This window comes from Lagenorhynchus albirostris, chromosome 9 (genome assembly GCF_949774975.1).
Source record: "Lagenorhynchus albirostris chromosome 9, mLagAlb1.1, whole genome shotgun sequence".
In the NCBI taxonomy this organism is placed as follows: Eukaryota; Metazoa; Chordata; class Mammalia; order Artiodactyla; family Delphinidae; genus Lagenorhynchus; species Lagenorhynchus albirostris.
The window spans coordinates 92,590,539-92,613,638 of NC_083103.1; the positions used below are offsets into that span (position 1 = coordinate 92,590,539).

The window sequence follows — 23,100 nt, forward strand, 5'->3', positions numbered from 1 at the left end:
TGCAGAGCAGTAACAAACAGTTCACAAACTGGCACCAGTCCACAAACCACACTTTCAGTTAGCACTACTATAGATGGCCTAGGGAAAAATGAGTGCAACAAATAAGAAATTCCACGAAGATTAAGGATTCTGCCATATATAGAAAATTTGGGGGATGCTGGTGGTTTGGGGCAGGTTGAGACATTTTCTCTAAGATAAATGACCAGTTCTTATATCTCATTCCTCCTACCATTTGCATTGGTGTAAGAACATGCCCTTGGGAATACTGTTTTGATCCATTATGAGGTGACTTTGAAGGCTTTCAAAAAGAACAGCCTCTGTAGCATATCCAGGCTGTGTGTGCAAGTTGTCATGTCACTTAGACCATATGAACAAGAGGCAGAGAAATGTATCCATAACGTACAGCGGTATTTAGTGGAATCTTTTGCAAGCACCAATTGGTGAGACCTCTGACATGTTATTAGTAGCCCTAGTAGAGACTGAACCCATATGAAATCAACGAATTGCATAACCAGAGCTGCCCATTATAGTGTGGGTATTATCAGATCCACCAAGTTATAAGGTTGAGTGGGCATAACAGCAATCCATTATGCAATGCAAATGGCACATTTCAGATTGAGGCAGAGCAGATCCAGAAAATACAAGTCAGTTGTACTACGTGAGCCAGACTCCCATGTCTACTATATGTTTACTGATTCCTCTGCCCCAATTCACGTTTATTACCTCATGGGGTAGAAGAGTTCTTAAACGAACCAAGGGAAAAAAAAAAAAAGACCTCAGGCTGGTTTGTAAAGAGTGCAATATGATAGTACTAGCCAAACTTGCTGCTGCATTAAAGCCCTACTCAACAGTGACAAAAGGAAATTTTCTCAGTGGTAAATATTCCCAGAGGGCAGACAAGGAACATTATGCTTCATCATTTACTGTGGGTGAAGGAAAAGAAAACTGAGCTGTGTATATACATGATCTCTGGGTAGCAGATGGCTTGGTTGGAAGGAGCCTGGAAGGAAAAGAATTGGAAGATCAGAGACAAGGAGGTCTGGTGAAGAGTTACATAGACCTGTGGGCACAAAATATGCAGATCTTTGTATCTCCTCATGCTCAGCAGAGGTCATTCACTATAAAAGCAGCCCTCAACAGCCAGGTAGAATTGTCCTGTGAAATCAGCCAACCCATCTCCCCAGCCAACAAGTGCTGATGCAATGATCTCATGAACAGAGTGACAGTGTGGCAAGGATGGAAACCACACGGGGCCCCAAAGCATAGGCTTCCTCTCATCATGACTGATTTACCTATTTTCAGTGATGACTGCCTGACGTGCCAGCAGTAGAGACCTAGCCTGAACCCTAGATGTGGCACAATTTCTGAAGGAGATCAGCCAGCCACTTGGAGACCTTCAATTACATCAGACTCCTTGCTCTCTGGAGGAGACATCCATTTGTCCTTACTGAAATTGATACTCTCAATATAAGTGTGACTTCCTGCCTACAAAACCTCCACTGGCACTGCCATCCAAGGGCTTATAGTATGCCTAACCTATCAACATGGTCTCCCATATAGCACTTCCTTGGATCAAAGCTCCTATTTTATGTCGAAGGAGGTACACGAATGGACACATGATCATGGGATACACTGGTTAAACCAAGTACCCCATCACCCAGAAACAGCCAGTCCAATCAAGTAGTGACTAGTCTTTAATGCTCAAGATACCAGCGAAGGGTCGAGATGAAGATACATTATATGTGTTGAAGTAATAACCTACATATGGTGCTGTACTCCAATAGCTAGAATTAATGGAAGTGGGAATCAAGGGGAAGAAATAGGAGCGATCACTCTCACCATCACTTCCAGTGACTCAAATACAGAATTTGTCCTTCCTAACTTCACATCATTACGCTAGCCAGGTTAGAGGTCCTTGTTCCCAGGGGCAGAATACTTTTGTCAGGGGTCACGGTAAGGGTTCCACTGAACTGAAAGTTGTGAATTTGGCTATCTTGAGTCCCTCATATCAATGAACTAAGAGGCAAAGAAACGTGTTAATTTAATGGCAGGGAAACCTACCCTGATTATCATAAGTTAGAGTTGCTGCCACACAATAAGGGCAGGGAAGAGTGTGTCTGGTACCCAAGTTGTTCACAGGTGTGTCACTCGGTGCTTTTATGCCCAGAGATAATACTTAGTATGCAATTATAGAAACAATAGCCCAACAAGGGCTAAGATACCTCATGGATGAACGGCTGGGTGTCCTTACCAAGACCAGTCAGAATACTCAGGAAATCCAGAATGGTTGGGAGGAGAGAAAGATGATGAATATCAATTACAACTTTGGGACCAACTAAGCAACAGTAGTTTCCTTTATTAATCGCCTGCTTTGAGTCTTTTCAGAGATTGTGACTAGCCTCTATTTTAAAGGGAACTCTGAAACTTACTAGACTCTTATCTCCACTCTGATAATGAAGGCATCTTCTTTCATTAAAATGGGGAAGGTTCAGCATAAGCAAGGCACGGAACCAATAAACATCATGTGGTTCAGGCAGAATACGTGATGGCGTCATAGGGAGTGTGCTAAGACTTGTCTAAGGTCACGTGGAGAAGCAGAAGAGGAAGCCTCAAACCTAGGGCTTCTCATCTTAAATATCAAACTTTCCCCTGCATCTTGCTTTTTACTTCATTAAGAGCCACAGAGTGAGTCTCTGGTGATATCAAGATGTGCTCACTATGGTTGCTACCCTCAAGTACTAATTTAAATTTGTTTTTAAGCATATATTTTCAAGTAAAGAATAACACAAGGCAGCCAGAGCTCAGTGCCAAAGAAATTGTACAGTCAGACAGTACTACAAAGACTCTGGAGGAAAAAATACTTCCCCAAGAAGGGCCAGGTGGGCAGACCCCACCTGTTGATCTTGAATCCAGCTTTACCAATACCCACATAGAAGCAGAGGTTGGGGGAGGGCTTTTCTTGCCAATGCAATGACCTTTAATTTGGGGTGACCCTTGGGCTGAATACGAAGCTACGTAGATATCTGTATGTCTTATGAACTCTCACATTCTCTGCATGTCAGACTCTTCCCCAGCCCCCCTAGTACTTGCTCAGTGGACCTAGGTACAAAGCGGCCATGGTGGCATGGATGCAGGCTACTCATGGGATTGACAACATGCACTTTGTGTCACCAAGGCTGACTTGCTTTTCACTCTTGCTGAGTGCCCAACTTGCCAAAAGCAGAGACCAACACTGAGCCTCCCGTGTGGCATCATTTCCCAGGGAAAGCAGAGGCAGTTTAAATAACTGGACCCCTTCCATCATGGAGGGGACAAAGAGTTGTCCTCACCAGAATAGACACATATCCTGGGTTTGGATTTGCTGTCCTTGCTTGTAACACTTCTGCTAGCACCACCATCCATGGGCTTATAAAATGCCTTATTCGCCATCATGGTATTCCTCACAACATTGCTTCTAATCAAGGAATTCATTTCTCAGCAAAAGAAGTGTGGCAATGGGCTCAGGCCCGTGGAATTCATTCTTATTACATAGCTCATCAACCAGAAACAAATGGTCCCAAAGAATCTTGGAATGAGCTACTGGAGCCTTAGCTATGGTTCCAGTTGGGAGACAACCCTCTGGAAAAAATGGGGTCTGTCTTATAGAATGCAGTATGTACTTTGACTCAGTGACCAATATATGGTGCTACATAGAAATCTTCCATAATAGGATGCAGAGATCTTAGAACCAAGGGCAGGAAGTGGGAGTACCTCCTCTCACTCTGACACCTAAAAACTCTCAGCATTTTTGCTTCCTGTTACTACAACTTTGAGCTCTGCTAGTTTGGAGGTCTTGGTTTCCAAGGGAGAAAATCTTCCACCAGGATAAATACCAATGGTTCCACTGAGTTAGAATTTGAGACTTCCCCCTGGCCATTCTGGGGTCCTTGTGCCACTGAAACAACAGGCAAAAAAGCGAGCATTACTCTACTATTTGGGACGATTAATACCAAAAGGAAATTTAATTGCAGAAAAGACTTTGTTTGGAGCCTAGGGCATTCTCAGGGACATCCCTCACTGCTTTTGTGCCCAAGAGTAAACAGTAATGCAAAATCACAGCAACCACAAATACACAGAACCTCTAAGGACTTGGACTCGTTAGGAATACAGTTTGGGGTCACTCCCACACTCCACCAGGTAAAAAAACACTGACCAGATAATATCCTGGATGAGGATGATGAAAACACAAAAATGTGAACAGGTAGTGTAAGAAGGAATATATATATTTAATTTACTTTATTTCTATGTAATTTATTTGTATAATTTACTTTGATATATATACTTCATGACCAGGTATACGGACAAGGACTATAGCAGTGCATATTTTCTTCTTCCTGTGTATGTGTGTGTGTGTTATTTTACTTTCTGTCCTCCTTCCCTTGTTGTCATATACGTTGTTAGAGGTTAACTTTGCAATAAAGAAGAAAATACTCAGATGGACGGCACGGAGAGAAGCTTCACCCGGGATTCGCTACATGCTTTATCCACGTGGTTTTAAGGGGAAAAAAAGGGGAATCCGAGCGCTACAGTGGCCATTCTCCGGTGGCTGGAGCATGTTCCCCAAAAGCTGCTCCCTCAGAGGCCGATGGGAGCGGCTGGCGGGCGACGCTCTTGGGGTCACCGAGCAGGCTGGGAGGCGTGGTCCCGGCGCGGCCCGAGGATTCTGGGTAGTGTAGTCCTGGCGTCCTGCTGGAGTGCCCCCGTCCCCCCCCACCGGGGGCTCGAATGACCCCTTGTTCTTTGGTGGCGCTGGTGAGTGTGGCTCCAGCGGGACCCTCGCCGCAGCCGTGCCCGTCTCCGCGCGGAAAGCAGGTCCATTCCTGATGCCTTTAAGTAAGAGGAAACCCCACCCCGCCGGATCTTGAGAGTTTCCATTGACTCTCCTGAACCTTTCGGTTCTCGTTCTGACGCCTGTGGCTCCTGCCTGCTCAGAGAGGACTGCCTGGTGGGCCAGGGGAGGACTCCTGGGCTCCTGACAGCCCAGCCTCAGGCACACATGGCATTCAGAGATGTGGCTATGGATTTCACCCAGGAGCTGCTCAGCCCTGCTCAGAGATCCCTGTACCGGGAGGTGATGCTGGAGAATTACAGCAACCTGGTCTCAGGGGGGATTTAGATTTGGGGATTTAGAAAATGGGGATTCCATTTTCTAAACCAAAACTCATCACCCAGCTGGAGCAAGGGAAGGAAACCTGGAGAGAAGACAGAAAATGCCCGCCGGCCACTGGCCCAGCAGAACCAAAGCCAGAACCCCACCTCAGTCCTTTCTGCCCTCCGGATTTCTCCAGTCAGAAATTCCGCATGCAGCATATGCTGTGTAGTCATCCTCCCTGGATCTCCTCGTGCTTGTGTGCAGAAGATCCTGCCCAGCCAGGAGATCCGTGCCCGGGGGACCAGCAGCAAGCCTCCGATGGAAGTTCCCGGAACGATAAAGCAGAAGGTCAGGAGAGAGAAGCAGCCTTTGGAAAGACAAAGAAAAGGACTTCAGGCACGTTCCCCAGGCCGCCACCCCAGAGGCTCTAGGGATGGCATCCAAGGCGTGGAGGTAGAGGCCAGCCAGCTCAGAGGGAGAACTCCGAGGAAACAGACAGACTGTTGAAGAGGATAGAAGTGTTAGGATTTGGACCAGTCAACTTTGGGAAGTGTGCACTGGGCTTCAGCAAGATGACAAACCTGCTCAGTTACCAGAGGATACACTCAGGGGAGAAGCCTTATGTGTGCAGGGTGTGTGAGAAGGGCTTTAGCCTAAGGAAAAGCCTTGCCAGACACCAGAAGGCACACTCAGGGGAGAAGCCTGTCGTATGCAGGGAGTGTGGGCGAGGCTTTAACTGGAAGTTTATGCTCATCATACATGAGAGGACACACTTGGGCGAGAAGCCTTACATGTGCAGCGAGTGCAGGCGGGGCTTCAGCCAGAAGTCAAACCTCATCATACACCAGCGGACACACTCTGGGGAGAAGCCCTACGTGTGCCAGGAGTGTGGGAAAGGCTTCAGCCAGCTGTCGTCAGACACCAGAGGACACAGTTAGAGGAGAAGACCATCGTGTGCAATGACTGTGGCCTGGGCTTCAGCGACAGGTCAAACCTCATCTCACACCAGAGGACACACTCCAAGGAGAAGCGTTATGTGTGTGGCGTGTGTGGGCACAGCTTCAGCCAGAATTCAACCCTCATCTCACACAGGCGGACACGCACTGGGGAGAAACCTTACGTGTGTGGGCTGTGTGGGTGAGGCTTTAGACTCAAGTCACACCTCACAGACACCAGAACATACACTCAGGGGATAAGCCCATTGTGTGTAAGGACGGTAGGCGAGGTTTCAACCAGCAGTCCAATCTCATCAGACACCGGAGGACACACGCAGGGGAAAAGCCATGCGTGTGCAGGGAGTGTGGGCGAGGCTTCAGTCACCAGGCAGCTCTCATCTGGCACAGGTGAGACTCAAGGGAAAAGCCTTACCTGTGCAGGCAGTATGGACTCGGCTTTAGCAGTAAGTCTGCTTTAATCACGCACAAATGGGTACACTCAGACACACCAGGGCAAGAAGCCTTATGTGTGCAAGACGTGTGCACAGGGCTTTAGCCAGAAGTCTCACCTCAGCAGACACAGGAGGATGAAGTCCGCCCACCACAAACTGACTTCAGTCTGACCCTGAGGCCTACTTGGGGCAATCTTCTGACCCCTTACACTCTCTTTGAAAGTGAAGAGGTGGCAAGGACTGAATAATCAAACATCTTATACTTTCATGAAATGCATTCTGTAAGTGGTCAAAGGACATTTGAGTTCATTTACTTCTTCCATGCTAAGTCTTCATGTTTTGTGGCCTTTTGTTCTAACAAACTGCATCTTTACAAAAAGAAAAAAGAAAATTCTCAGATGATGAAGCTCTCTTTTGAAGAGAGTACTCAACACAACCTGGTAATGGACAGGTGACTGTCCCCCAGAGATGGATACAATGACTATTGAAAGTTTGCCTCTCCTCATCTTGAGAAGAGGTTGGGAATGTCTTTGTACAAAAGATGGTTGCATCTTGTTAGGTGAAAGAACAATTCATTTTATGGTTGTGGGAAGTTCAAATCTGTGTAGAAAGGAGCGTATAGATGCTGAGGACCCAAAGGAATACCCTGGAACAGCCCAATTGTCTTTCTGATTTGAACCCTTCCTTCCAAACTCCACTTTGTGATACTGGGATTCTGCTGTGCACTGGCTCCCTGCCCAACTCTGTCCATTGGAGCCACTGGAGGAAGACTGCAGGGCTGCAGGAGGAACAGAGAAACTTGGCCCTTCCTGGTGGTGCCCTGTTTGCTTCATGTTCTGGTCAGACTTGTCTATCTGGTCATGGCAACTTGTTTCAAAGCAGCAGTTGAATAGTTTGAAGTTTCTCCAATACATGTCCCCCCCCCGCTCACCCTTAGAAGGATTGAGTCCCAACCCCATGAGCCCTTCCTTCAAACTCAGCAATACCAGTGCCAGCCAAGCAGTTTCTTTTCCTTAGAAGTCTGGCTTTCAGCTCTGTGGGTCCTCTCTTTCAAGATTCTAGGTTTTAATAACTCCAACCTCTTCTCTTTGTTGTCCCAGTTCTAGGGGTGGTGGCTGCTTCCTGCAGTTGCTACTTCCATGACACTCTAGTGTTCTCTTTTCAGTTAGTGAGCAATTCTTCTGAGCTACTTACTGTTCTTTACATTAATTCTCTATGTTTACAATTTTCAAAATACCTGGTATGGCTTTTGTCTCCTGATTAGACCCTGACTAATACACCTTTCAAGGGGGATCTCTACAATGACGTGGCGGACAAAGATGGAAGCCCCTCCTTCGAATCTGGCCTCCACCACACTGTGCTCCAGCAATATCAGAACTGCCTGTAGCTCTCCATCCATAAGGTGGTTTCTGCTTCTGGGTTATCTACCTATTTTGGAATCATGACAAGACCATCTCTTTGGACCAAAGACTAAAGTTAAGATGTGTACATAACACAAAGTGATAAGTGCCCTAAGAGATAAAGCAGTGTGGGACTATAAAAGACTGAGATATTCCAATTAGCAATAGGTGGGGAGGGAACCAGGAAAAGCTTCATGAAAAATATGGCATTGGATGTGGATTTGGAAACTTAGGTAGAATTTGTACAGGTAGGGGAGAACGAAGGAACGGCATGATGGGTGGGAAGCATGGCATAAGGAAAGGCCCAGAAATGGAAAATCGTGGGTTGTGGGTGGAGAAGAGTAAATCAGATTATTTGGATGGAGCATTAGGTGAGTTTTCAGTGGGATATTCACCCCTCCATCTCCACCCCCCGCAATCATTCCCCCAGCTCACCCCTGCTGGAGCTCAGCTGCCCCCCTAGCTCATCCATCTCTTGCTACTCCCATCTCCCCATCCCTGCCCCCAGGGAACCCTCAGTCAGAATGGAGGGATTTATGAGCAGTAACACTCCCTTCTCAGATCAATGGCTGAAGATCAATAGCTATAGTGCAGAAAATTAATCCATATTCATTAGCATTGAATTGAGCAAATGATATTATAAAAACTCCCTTGGAAATCTATGGAAGGAAATTAAAGAGAAAGTTATTCTAATGTCACTACTGTCTGCCAAGCTACAGGTTTAAGAAATCAGGCAACTGAAGCTCCTGTTAATATTCAAAGGAAGCTTCAAAGGTCATTTAGGGTCATAGTTATATTGGCCACTTGGATGTAGAGGGTAAGGAGATGGAAGAGATGTTTTCTTCCCTTCCTCCGTGGAGATCTAAGAAACAAATGAACTCGTGGGTCGCCTCCAATCCTAGAATCCTGGAACTCCTGTATTCCTCCCTGATGCCATGACGAGTCACAGATGAGCTTCAGGAATGTCAAGTGCAATCATTAACTTAGAAAACAGCCTTGACTCCTGAAGACCTGGCTCCCTAGGAGGTCCCCTCTCCTGTCCCAGGGAGCCTCTGGTCATTCTCGGAGCCAGACCCCCCCAGTCTCTATTCACCATACATCTCGCAAAACAAGAATAGATACAGATTCACAAGTCTTAGTCTAACACAGCTGTGAAAAGTGGAGAAAGGTCAGAGGGAAAGTACAAACCTGGCCTGGTGAACGTTTGCAGAGCTCAGGCAGAAGGACTGGATTCCAGTTTTGACTTCACCTCCTAGTAGCTGTGGGAAAATGACAGAATTCTTTGAGTCTCAGTTTCTTTGTCCGCAGAATATGGACAATAATATAATAATTCCTCCCTCAGCAGGATTACTACGAAGATTAACACAATGCATGGTGAAAGTGCTTTACGCACTGCGAAATGCTATTCAAAAACTTTTATTGTCCTAAAAGCTTAGAGATGTTCTTCTGAAGCAGGTATCTTGTTAATGGAATCTGTCTATGGTTCCATGAGGTTCATAAATGCCCTGAAATTGTATGCCAAATTGTCTATGTATGTGCATTTTGAGGGGGAAGAGGACCATGGCTTTTATGAGATTCTCTAAGCAGTTTGTGACCAGCAGCGATTATGAATTAAGAACCCCTGATAGAAGGAGTCTGACAGAAGTGCCGCATCCCTGTGCAGATGGAACCAGAGTCTTTTATGCATCACAGCAAGAGAGACCTTACCTTAGCAGGAATCACTGCAAGATGAAGCATCAAAGCCACTGAGGAAAGTTGTAGAATCTGGGTGGTCAGCCACGCAAATGGCCTGGGTGCTGAGTTGCCCTGAAGCAGGTGGAATGGTATTAACAGCTCCTTAACAGTTCTTCAAACCTCCATGGTGCCCAACCCCAGGGGGCTCTGTTCAGCTGTATGTGACTGGAGCACTTTGGAGGTGATCCCTGGAGTTTGGCAGACAGGGGTCTTGCCTCCATCTTACTTCCCTCTGCCCTCTTTCCAATCTCAATCCTCATAGCAAAAGGAATCACAAATTCTACGGTAGCCTCTTGCTCTCCTTTGCCCTTCCTGAAACCCCAGTTGCTTCCTTCTCCCCCGGGCATGCTGGGAGATTCCTTGCTGGGGGGGAGGGGAGCATCTAGATTGCATCTTACTTTATAGTATCTTGTGTTTGGAACCCAGACACAGGTACAGGATGGTCCCACACTCCCTTCTTCTAACCCAGGCTGTCTAAAATCTCCTACAGAGTCCCTGGAATCCTCCAGGGGAAAAATTAATCAGGGCCCCAGCTCACTGAAGGCACGATTGGCCAACTGTTAGGTTTTTGTTTCTATTGTTCACATAATTTTATTCCCCACTGATGGCAGTTGAAAATCCTGGAGGCCCCTTACCGATATCTTTTCCAGTTTTTATAAGATGGGGACATAGAAGATGACCCACATTGGAAGGAAATAAAGAGGTTATCTTGTCCTTTGCCCATAGCTTCCTTCCCTGAAAGGGCCCCAGGGTAGATACCTCACAAGCTCCCCTCCTCAGGAGACCAGGAACTTCACCTGGCGTCTCATCTGAGTTCCTTGGATGGTGCCATGTGAAGTAAAGCAAGTGACCCCACATCTAGACTCAGTCTCTTCCGCTCCAACTTTCTCCAAGTCTCAGGGCCCCATAAACTACTTTGGGTCTCTTTTCTTCCTCTGAGTTTTATTTTTTAATTTTTCTGGGAAACATCCAAGCATCTGGGGGAGGTAGTGTGGACAGAAATGACCACAGGGCTAGAGGGAATGTTGAAAGAGTCCGACAACCATCCAACACGATTTATTGGGCATCTGTCATGTTACAAGAAGATGCAAGTCGCACAAAGAGATGGACTCTGGCTGGGTGAGCCCCTCCAGGAAGCCAGCTTCCAAGGACAGGGCAACCACCCTGCAAGTCAGTTCCACAACGTTTGCCTATCTTTATGGAGTTTATCCCAGTCTGTCTAATGGGTATCACGGCGATTTGGGTAAAAGACCTACTCCCCTACTGGACCACAGATGCCTTAAGGGCAAGAGGGGTCCAGACATGTTCTGCATTTGTTTGTTGAATTTAATTAAATCAAAACAGGGTTCATGCCCTGTTTTTTATTATCTCTTTAGGTGGTAGAGAGCAAAGGTAAATAGGAGTAGAACAGTGAACACACACAATGCTCCTGAAGAATTCTCCTCTATTAAACGCACACACACGCTCATGCTCACATACACACATGCACATATGTGCATATTCGTGCACGCACACACACCACATTCAGAGGAGACTCTTGGCTCCCTGCCACTTGCTTGAAAACCCAGGCTTCAAGAGACAATTAAATATTTATATCTTTACATCTCAGTATCTTCCTTTCAAATCCAAACAGCTCCAACAGGAGCCATCACTGGCACTTACTTAACTCCTTAAAAACATCCACGAGGGGTTTTATCCTTTTATAATTAAATTGTTAAGAGCAGAGAAGATGCAACAGGCTTTAGGGTGGGAATGAGCTTACTCCCCAGAAACAAGGCCGTGGGAGCCCCAGCTCACTCTCTTAGACTCAGTCTGGGATCCAGCACTCCTGGATCTGGGGCCCAGCCGCCCAGCCCGTACCCTCACCCACGGTCTGCAAAGGACGAAGGGATGCTCTCTTGCCAGCTTTCCCCAACAGGCACTTGAGTGCCCTGCAATCAGGGCTTGGCAGATTATGCAAATTACCTGTGCATAATAATGTCCTCACTAAGTAGATTAACCCAGAGCAGGGTACCGGACAGGAGCTAGCAGGTGTTGGCTGCCAGGCCCTTAGCTCTCTGCCCCAGCCCCAAGCATGGTGACAGTGCTTCTAGACCAGGCTGCTGACGGTCTTCTCACTACACTACCTTCCCCACCTGCCACCGGGCCTCTATCATGTGCACACTCTTACCTCTTCTCCCTCAGTCTGTCCCTAACGGCCTACCCTGTGGGATCTCCAATGTCAGGGCTGAGAGGAAAGGGAAGAAAGCCCTTTCCCAGGAGTTGCTTGAGCTAAGGAAATGGGAAGAATCTTACCACCTTGAGTCACTGACATATGCATTTACGTCTAATTCCCCATCTGTGGGCAGGACTTATGTCCCTGAACTCTCCATAAACCCATTCTAGGGCCTGCAACACAATAAGTACTCACCAAATGAATGTCTCCTGGATAGAATTGAATTCCAAAACCACAGGGCTGGGAAAACATCTTCAAAATGCTTCAAGCAGCCAACAGACATATTCTGATTATGACTCATCTGCCAGGCACTCTGCGAACACTGGCATAAGGATTTTAGCCTTGCTGCTATGAGTTCCTTGACATTATAAGCAAATTATATGTTCCTACGTTTTTCTGTAGGGAGAGGGCCCATGGCTTTCACCAGCTTCTTCATGGGGTCCTGACCCCTCCCTAAAAAAATCTTAACCACTGCCTGTCCACGGGAAGGACAGACATGAAAACCAACAATCACAACAGTGTGATAAGCCCGGGACCAAGATGAGCACAAGATGGTATGAGGGCATAGAAGAGGGTCCAACCTGCAGAGGACAGAGCCCTGAACTCAGCATCACTCCCTTCTAAGGCAGCTATTACAAGTCCCATCTCACTAGTTGGGAAAATGAGACCCAGAGAGTTTAGGCTGCCTGACCGAAGTCACACACCAGTAGAACCCAAAGTAAATCGAAGCTCGGGGTTGAGCTTGGTCCCTGCAGCCGCCTTGGCGTTTGAGATCCCAGCTTCGAGACCCCTCATGCTCTCCCAGGGTTCAGGGGGCAGAGGAATGGAGCCCCTGCAATGACTGTCTGAATTCTGATCGGCCGTGGAGCAGGCTTGGCGGTTAGGCCTCTGGGTCCCCGGTGTGCACATCTTGGCAGGCTTCCGCGGACTTTGTGGAGTCTATTTACCACATCTAAGACCAATTTCCTTCCCTTCGGTTGCTTTGAAGATAATTTAAGGTACTTGCATTGTCTGCCTGGGAATGTAAAAAGCTAGCTAATGCCGAAATCGATGCTTCCTGCTTAATACTGTGCCTCCGCCCACCTGACCTGCGCAGCGGCTGGCTCACAGAGCCTTCAGTGACGGCTTCAGCAGATCTTTCCGGCCGGCTACTTTGTTAATGAGAAAGGGGCTGGGGGCTGGGGGAGGGGGGTGCTTCAGGATAATGGCAAGCAGCGGATTGAGTTGTTAAGCCCGAATGAAATATTTAGTAGCACCACTGGCAGGATTCAGCTGGTCGGGAACAGTACTTCAGCCCTGCTTGGGGAAGGGGGTGGAGGAGGGTGCCCAACATGGGCTCCCCAAACTAGGGGTGCAGAGTAGCCTGTTCTGGAGGAGAAGACCAGCCCGGACATGACCTCCCAGCTGGCTCTGTTCCCAGGGCAGGCTGGGACCACTTAGGAGGGCAGGTTGCTCTGCCAAACCTGCACCTGCACCAGAGGGCATGAAATAGGGGTGCTCATCACCAAGGAGAGAGCTCCCATGGTCTGCATGTCTCCACACCTCTTCTGGGTGCCGATGCTCTGCACTGGAGCTCAGCTCTTCGTAGAAAGTTTAACCGGGCCTTAGAGGGCTAGCTGAAGGGTGAGGTTGGAGAGGTAAGAATAGGAAAGATGGCATTTTCTGTGTTCTTCCTTCCTAAACTACTCTGGGAACAGAGTACTCTAGTCCTATGTACTTTGTATTATACTATCCTGACTTCCTCACTGCTAAAATCATGGAATCTCAGCCTTAGATGGGACTTGGCATATCACATGTTCATTCAACATTTATTGAGCTCCTTACCTACTATGACCAAGTATAGTATATACCATGCCATTCACCCATCCCACATTCAATATTTTAATCCCCTTTATAGCACCCCATCCCAAATTGGCCAATACTAGAATGACTTCATGGATGGGGAATGAGTTATTTCCTACTGATCCTCATTCCAGCAATCTTTATTAGGAATAATTCCCTTTATTCAAACCAAAATCTGTACCCCTTCAGCTTTTATTTATAACCCTTGGCCCTTGTTCCCCTGACCCATTCCCTACTCCCCCACCCTCCCCAACATTGCCAAAGCCACAGTAGCATCCTTCAGATATCTGAAAACATCTCCAGGCTTCTTCCAACTCAGCAGTATGACCAAAATCTAATTATAATCTGAGGAACCAGGCGGACTGTGACAGTGCTAAATCTTTTGGATGTCAAATAACTTAATCTTTTCATAGCTTTTCTCCCTCACGTTTATTTGATTCCTTTTCTACTTAATCTCCAGGTCTACCACAAAGTGGCAGTCACAAAACTCCTTCATAAAAGCAGGTTACAAAATTTCTGCTCTTGTCTGGGGTAGACTGGCTTGTATCAAACAAATTCTCCTGCTGATAAAAACTTTAAAAATCAAAATCAGGGCTTCCCTGGTTGCGCAGTGGTTGGGAGTCCGCCTGCCGATGCAGGGGATGCGGGTTCGTGCCCCGGTCCGGGAGGATCCCACATGCCACGAAGCGGCTGGGCCCGTGAGCCATGGCCACTGAGCCTGCGCGTCCAGAGCCTGTGCTCCGCAACGGGAGAGGCCACAACAGTGAGAGGCCCGCGTACCGCAAAAAAAAAAAATCCAAAAAAAAAAAAAATCAAAATCAAAAACAACTCTTTAAAAATCAACAGAGAGCTGCCAAGGCATCCAGGACTTATGAGCCAAAATTTAAAAAAGAAAGGAAATGAACTGAGAGGCACCCTACATTCATGATTGCTTTTCCCTGATTCATATTTAGTAGCTCAGAGGCTGAAAGGACAAGCAGAGACTAAGAAGATGAACATAAAGTAGTAGCTAAGACACAATGAAGCCAAGCAGAGCTTTTGACAGTCTCATGAGGCTGAGGAGGCGTATACTGGAGCTCAGAGCTACCAAGCAAGGCATTTAGGATATAAAGGTTGAGATCCTGGAGGCAAGAGAAGACCAAAGAAGTGAGCCCAATATTTAATGGTACTTTCCCTCAAGGCATGTGTGATCTGTAAGCAGCAACCCAGGGGATGAAAAACCTAACTAAAAACTGGCTACAAGGCTGGGAAATTTTAAAAGGCTGTTAGGTCTGGGTCCTTGCTGCCAAGATGCCAGAAGGGCTGGGTGTGTTGTGCCCCCTTCCTAAGAGGATCTTCACCCTGGTGTAGACCAAGAAAAGAAGCAATAATGGTCATGCCAAAAAGGCTATGGCCACCTGTAGCTTGTATGCTGCACTAACTGCACCCAGCGTGTGCCCAAGGACAAGGCCATTAAGAAGTTCATTATTCAAAATATAGTATAGGCCACAGTCATCATGGACATTTCCAGAGCGAGTGTCTTTGGCACACTTGTGCTTTCTCTATGTGAAACTACATTACTGCATGAGTCATGCCATTCACAGTAAGGTAGTCAGGAATCATTCTCACAAAGCCCAGAAAATCCACACACCTTCACCTAATTTAGACCTAACTGTGCCACCCCATGACCTCTGCCAAAGCCCATGTAAGGAGCTGGGTCCTTAAGGACTGAAGAAAAACTGTCCTCTGGAAAAAAAACCGACTGGAAGTTATGCTTTTCAAAAAGAGACTTTAATAGTCTCACAGTCCTAGGAAGACAAAAATGAAAGACCACAACCAAGGAGGAGAAGACCTGGTACACATTCCAGGATTTCATTTGGGATTCATGAAGTGCTAAACCAAAAAATAATTGTGAAGAGGGAATATACCAACCTTCACAGAGACTGGAACCCAGCTTCAAATACAGGTGCTCTTCCTCTACTATAGTTGACTAAGCAAATCTTAACTGGAAGAAGATATCATCTAGAGATTACAAATTTCATAAAAATGCCTGGCATTCAATAAAAACTGACTAGGCATGCAAAGACACAGAATGAAATAACTAAGAATGAAAATAAAGGTCAGATCACAGCTTCACAGCTGAACCAAATGTTAGTATTTTTAGACACAGACTTTAATGTCACTATGATGAATATCTTCAAGAAAATAGATCGAAATGGGAAATTTCAGTAAAAAAGAAAAAAAACACTCTGGAATCTTTAGAAAGAACTAAAATTCAAGAACTAAAAATATATAACACATAAAATCAATAATTTGGGTTTAATAAGAGATTAGACACTGCTGAAGGAAAGAATAGTTTGGAATGGCAGGTTGGAAGACAATAACCAGACTGATAAAAAGAGAAAATATTTTTAAAAGATGGAAATGCAGAAAAGAATATAAGACATATGGGACATGGTGAAAAGATCTAACATGTGAAACTGGAGTACCAGAAAAAAAAAAAGAGAAAAAATTTAGCATAAACAATATTTGAAAAATAGTGACTGTGGATTTTCTGAAATACACATTCTTCTAAACTGAAGAAAGACATTAAGCCACAGATTTTCGGCAGGATAAATGTGTAGGCATATCATGGCAAAATCATTGAAAACCCAACACCAAGAGAAACATTTAAAGCAACCAGAGAAAAAAACCCACATTACTTTCAAATGAGTAACAATAAAACATAGATAATTTCTTAATAGAAATGATAAAAGTAGTAAAAATAATGATTTCAGTTTATTGTAATAAACCAAAGATGCATATTATAATATCAGGAGTAGCCAATAAAAAAAATAGCAAAAGACTATACAACTAACACGATAATAGAAATAACAAAACATACCGAATTAACTCAAAGAAGAAAATAAAGGAGGACAAAATAAAGCATTGCAAATAAGAAAATATACACTATAATGTGTTTAAGCCCAAATATATCAGTAATTACATAAAAGGATAAATACACTAAATTCTTCTATTGAAAACAAAATTCGTCAGACAAGTTTTTAATTTGTCAGATAAGTTTTTAATGCCAATTATTTATTTATATTATTCAGAAGACAAATATGAGGTTTCTAGATTGGGGCTGACTATTACCACTTACAGTAATAACTGCATTGGTTCCCTGTGCCCAATTTTCCCCCTTAAGGGTGGTGTAATGAGAACCAGATGGTTAGGACTGTACATGCAAAGGGTACACAGAGGAAAGGAATTCAAAAATTATGAATCTGAGAGTTTATATAGGAACAGCCATAAGGCTCTCCTACCGCCTTCGTCCTGGGAGAGGGAGAGGAACATTTCTAACCCAAACTATTTTCTCAGGGAAGAGAAATGACAAAGTCTCTACTCTGGAATTCAAATACTTGGCTCTGGGGTTGATATATTTACTTACCCTTTGAATGGGAGCAGATGGCTCCATTATAAAGAATAAAAGCAGCTCCAGTTTTATCACCCTTAGAATGTGAGGAGCAAATGTGTCTGGGGGAAAGAGACATTCCTTCTTTGCTTAGAAAGACTTAGAAAACTTTAACCAGGCAGAAACATGAAAATATTCGTATTGCTTTCCAACAACTATGATGAAGAAAAACAACTATATGCTGCTTATAAGCAATGCATCTTAAATACAAGACCAAAGAAGGGGTAAAAGAATAGAAAAAGATATACCATGCTAACACTAACCAAAGGAAAGCTAGTAGGGCTATATTTATATCAGACAAAGTAGACTTTTAAGGCAAGAAGAATTACCAGAGATAAAGAAAGACATTTCCTCATGGCAAAAAGATCAATCTACCAGGAAGACATAAAAATTCTTAATATGTGTGTACCTCATAACATGACTTCAAAAGGTAAAAAGCAAAATTTGGAGCAAGGAGAAATAAAGAATTTCTTATGTTTTTCTCAATAACTAGTAGAATGAGTACACAAAAATATAAAGGATATAGATTTGAAATACACACTTAATAAACCTAAACTAATTAAAACTATTAAACTAATTAAAAATACATAAAAACAATACACTCAATATCCTTTTGGAGTAGCAGGTAACAGATATACCTTCACACCTCAAATAACCAAAAAAATTGAACAAAATTTATAAAACAATGATTCTTAAGGCTTTGGCCATCAGGCTACAAAGAAGAATGATCCTTGAGAGATGGGAAGTAAGGGAGGTGAGTGAGCCCTGTTATTGCCCCAACTTACTGCCTACAGAAAGTTTTCAGGCTGTGGTACATGGAGGAGAAACCCAAGTGGAACTCAATGGTCTCCTTGAATTGAGGAAATAAATTCAAGAGTCTGGGGAGTCCAAGGTGACCAGAGTTCACTCATACCACAGCTCAATAATTCTCTCTTATTATTTTTCAGTCTTTATTTTTATGTTTCTTTCTGAATACTTTCCACTGCTTTGTCTTCAAATGTACTAATTTTTCCTGTACAATGTCTAAATTACCATGATCCCATTTAGTATCTTTTTCATCTGAAACATGGCAGTTTTTTCATCTTTAGAAATTCAAATTGGGTCTTTTTCTTTCTTTTATGTCTCTACTTATGCACAGTATAGCTAAATTTTCCTCTAGCTTTTTAAGGCTATGGAATACACTTCTAATAACTGTTTTCATGCCCTTGTCTACTAACTCTACCATTTGGATCAGTTTTGATTGGTTGAAAATTCTCCTTATTATAGGTATACTTTTCCTGCTTCTTCACAGATCTGATGATTTTTTATTGGATGTCAAGCATTATAATTTTATCCCATTATGTGCTGAAATATTTGTATTCCTATAAGTGTTCCTTAGCTTTGTCCTGGGATACAGTCAAGTTATTTGGAAGCAGATTGACATTTCTGAAGTTTGGCTTTAGGCTTCATTACGTAGGACCAGAGAAACATTTAATCTAGGGTTAATTTTCACCACTACTGAGGCAAAATCCTTCTAGTTTCTGTCGCTGAGGCTCCATGAATTATGGTTTCCATTCTGGAGAGTCGGAATGGGTACTATTCTCAATCCTGTGTGAATGCCAGAGATCGATTTTTCCATAGAATTTTTTCAGGTGTTTCTTTCCCTGGCCTCAGGTAGTTTCCTCAAATGAGTTCTCTCTCTCTCTCTCTCTCTCTCTCTCTCTCTCTCTCTCTCTCTCTCTCCCTCTCTCTCTCTCTCTTTCCCTCCTCTCTCCTTCCTCTTCTAAAGTTAGATTACAATAAGTTTAAAATATATACTATAAGCCCTTAAGATACCACTAAAATGGCAAAGCAAATAGTTACAGCTAAACCCAACACAAGTGATAAAATGGGATTGTAACAAGGACTCAATTAATACAAATAATAGCAGACATCTTAGGCAAATCTAATACAACAATATATAAAAAGATAATATATCATGACCAGGAATGCAAAATTGATCTAACATTTTAAAATCAATGTTATTCGTTGAATAAACAAACCAAAAAAGACAAACCATATAATCATCTCAATAGATGCAGAAAAGCATTTGACAAAATTCAATGTCATTCTTTATAAAAACTCTCAGAAAACTAAGAATTAAAGAGAATTTCCTCAACCTGATAAAGATCATCTACAAAAACCTGCAGATATCACACTTAAAGAAAACTTCAGGTACAGATGATTTCTCCAGTGAATTTTATCATACATTTAAGAAATAAATCTACACAATTTTTTCCAGAGAATAGAAAAACTTTACAACTCCCAACTTATATTATGAGACCAGTATAATATTGATATCGAAACCTGATAATAACATTACAATAAGAAAAACTTCAGATCAATCTTTCTCATGAACGTAAATTCAAAAATTCTAAACAAATTATCAGCAAATGGGATCCAATGATATATAAAAAGAACAATATATCACAATCAACCTGGGCTTATTCCAGGAAAGTAAAGTTTACTATTTGAAAAGCAATCAATGCAATTGATAGTAATTCACCAATTAACAGAATAAAGGAGAAAAAAATTACATGATCTCCTCAAAAGATGTAGAAAAGTCACTTAATAAAATTCAACACTCATTCATTTTTTAAATTAGAAAAAGAAAGCTTAACAAATTAGCCACAGAAGGAAACTTCCTTAATTTTATAAAGGATTAAGGATAACTATAAAAAACTTGGAACAAACACCATTCTTAATGATAAATATTGAAAGACTTACCCCTGATATCAGGAATGAGGCAATGATGTCCACTGTTACCCTCCTATACAACATTATATCATAGGTCCTACCCAATGCAATAAGGAAGAGAATAAAAAGTATATAATGTTTGAAAATAAAGTCATTTTTCAAGGAATGTGATTGTGTATTTGAAAATCCAAAAGAATATGCCGATAAACTGATAGAGTTAAAAAATTAATTTAGCCAAGTCAAGCAAGGTTACAGTTCAACATGCAAACATTAACTGAATTTTTATATACAACAAAACTATTAGGAAATATTTTTTAAAGATAGAATTTTCAAAATAATATTTTCAATAGCATCAAACACATAAAATACCTAGAAATAAATCCAACAAAAGATGTGCAAGACTTCTAGGAAAAAAAAAAACCTATACACTTTATTAAGATAATTTAAAGAAAACTTAAATGAGTAGGAGATATTACATATTTATGGATTGGAAGATTCAATATTGTAAATAAAATACTGTAACAAAAAGTCAATCCTCCCCAAAATGATATAAAATTCAATGCCATCCTAATCAAAATCTCAGCATGTTTTTTTTATTTTATAGAGATGGATAAACTGATTCTAAAACTTACATGAAAATGCAAAGCATAAAAAGAGCAAAGACAATATTGAAGAAGAGTAACAAATTTGGAGGACCTAAACTACCAGGTATTAAGTATATTATTAAGCACCAGTAATAAAGAAACTGTTGAGTTGGCACAAGTGAACAAATGTACAATAGAACAGAATAGAGAATACAAAAACAGTCTGATACAGGCTTCACTTCTAGCAAAGGTGATATGATGGAACAGGGGGAAATGAACAGTCTTTTCAATAAGTGGAGCTCAATTATTGGTTATTTATATGGGGAAAAAAATATTGACCCCTACCTCACACCATACACAAAAATCAGTTCCAGATGTCTTATAAATAAAAAAGTGAAAGGTTAAACAATAAAACTTCTAGAACATAGGAAAATATATTAATGATCTTGAAGTAGGTAAATGTTTCTTAAATTGGGCACAAAATATACTAACCATAAAGGAAAATATTGATAATGGGACCAAGTTAAAATTTAAAGCTTCTGTTTATCAAATGATACCTTAAAAGAGTGAAAAGGCAACTCACGTAGTGGGAGAAGATTTTTTCAATAAATACTTGACAAAAAACCCCCTCATATCCAGAATATACAAATGACTCCTACAATCAATTTTAAAAAACACAGAAAATCCAATAGATAAATGGGAAACAAATGAACAGGTATTTCACCAAAAAAGGATATATATGTGTCCAAGAAGCATAGAAAAAGCACTCGATTTCATTAGTCATTAAGGAAAAACAAAATAAAACCACATGAGTTACCACTACACACTCAACAGAATAGAACATTTTAAAGCATTGATAATAATCAAGTGTCAGCAAGGATATGGAGCAAATGAAATTCTCACAGACTGTTGATGCAAGTATAAATTGGTTTACGCACAAGTCTGTTCCCTAATAGAAATGCATACATAAATGTATCAAAAGACATTACTGATAACGACACACTGGGGTTGGGGGTGTTGAGGGGGAGTACCTATCAATAGTAAAATGTGTAAATAATTTGTAATATAGTCACAGTGGAATGCTATGCAACAAAGAAAATGGATGAACTAATACTACATACAACAGCATGAATGTACCTTACAAATATAATGTGGAACAAAAGTCACACGAAGGGCTTCCTGGTGGCGCAGTGGTTGAGAGTCCGCCTGCCGTTGCAGGGCACACGGGTTCGTGCCCCGGAGCAGCTGGGTCCATGAGCCTGGCCGCTGAGCCTGCGCGTCCAGAGCCTGTGCTCCGCAACGGGAGAGGCCACAACAGTGAGAGGCCCGCATACCGCAAAAAAAAAAAAGGGGGCTTCCCTGGTGGCGCAGTGGTTGAGAATCTGCCTGCTAATATGGGGACACGGGTTCGAGCCCTGGTCTGGGAGGATCCCACATGCCGCGGAGCAACTAGGCCTAGGCCCGTGAGCCACAGCTACCGAGCGTGCACGTCTGGAGCCTGTGCTCCGCAACGGGGGGCCGCGACTGTGAGAGGCCCGCGCACCGCGATGAAGAATGGCCCCCGCTCGCCGCAACTGGAGAAAGGCCTCGGAAAAAAAAAAAAAAAAAAAAGAGTCACACAAAAAAGCATATACTGTATGATTCTATTTGAAAAAAATTCAAAAGCAGGCAAAACTGCTATCTAGTGATGAAAGTTAGAGTAGTAGTTATGTTTGGTATGGTTAGTGACTAAAAGAGGCATGGAGAGGTTTTGAGGTGCAGATGATAGTCTATTTCTTTTTTTTTTTTTTTTTTTTGGTACGCGGGCCTCTCACTGTTGTGGCCTCTCCTGTTGCGGAGCACAGGCTCCGGACGCGAAGGCTCAGCGGCCATGGCTCACGGGCCCAGCCGCCCCACGGCATGCGGGATCTTCCCGGACCGGGGCACGAACCCGTGTCCCCTGCATCGACAGGCAGACTCTCTACCACTGCACCACCAGGGAAGCCCAATGGTCTATTTCTTGATCTGAACATTAGTTGGTTACATACCAGTGAAAATTCGTTGAACTATACTTATAATTTGTGCACTTCTCTCTATATATTTTCGGCTTCAATTTTTTTAGTGCTTACCAAAAAAAATAAAATAAAACAAAATGATAAACATCATCTGTAGCATGATTTTATATGTGTAGACCTGTATAAAGAAAATGTGCTAAACATATATAACTATATATGCCAAAATGCTAACAGTAATTATGTCTGGGCGTTGGTTTATGAGGAATTTTCATTTTCTTCTTTATACATTTTTATATTGTCTGAATATTTTTGATGAGAATACATTACTTTCATAAAAACTAAAAATAATAAAGCTTTAAATAAAGTTCTAATTTTCAAGTGGTAAAATGGCATGTGGCTATATTTACAGAAGAAAAGAGTCCTAAACTCTTACAAATACATAAATGAAGCATTTACATATGAAACAATACAATGTCTAAGAGGGTGCAGGGAGAAGTGGGGAATAAAGTTTTTTAATGGCCATATATTGGTAATTGTTAAGGTTGAATTATGGTCCACAACGGTTCATTATACTCTTTTTTCCACCTATGTGTGTTTGAATAATAAAAAGTTGAAAAACAAACAAACATTCTTTCATAAACATAGAATTTGTGCATGGCAGATAT

At 42.8% G+C, this 23,100-nt stretch overlaps 1 protein-coding gene and 1 pseudogene across 1 annotated transcript; both read left to right on the top strand.

The window, feature by feature from the left end:
• The first annotated feature begins 5,056 nt into the window (after positions 1 to 5,056).
• LOC132526551 (zinc finger protein 133-like) lies at positions 5,057 to 6,478 on the top strand. The gene is made up of 6 exons (XM_060160891.1): positions 5,057 to 5,137; positions 5,396 to 5,479; positions 5,563 to 5,714; positions 5,784 to 6,041; positions 6,119 to 6,184; positions 6,352 to 6,478. Exons 1-6 carry the CDS (start codon positions 5,057 to 5,059, stop codon positions 6,476 to 6,478), a joined length of 768 nt encoding a protein of 255 aa, XP_060016874.1.
• Positions 6,479 to 6,512: 34 nt separating this feature from the next.
• Positions 6,513 to 15,397, top strand: LOC132526552 (small ribosomal subunit protein eS26-like; annotated as a pseudogene).
• The last annotated feature ends 7,703 nt before the right edge of the window (positions 15,398 to 23,100 follow it).

Coding starts and splice junctions, on each gene's coding strand:
- LOC132526551 (XM_060160891.1), top strand. CDS start 5,057: ATGGATTTCACCCAGGAGCTGCTCAGCCCTGCTCAGAGATCCCTGTAC. Junction 5,715..5,783: donor TTCAGCAAGATGACAAACCT/GCTCAGTTACCA, acceptor GAAGGGCTTTAG/CCTAAGGAAAAGCCTTGCCA. Junction 6,042..6,118: donor GGGAAAGGCTTCAGCCAGCT/GTCGTCAGACAC, acceptor CTTCAGCGACAG/GTCAAACCTCATCTCACACC.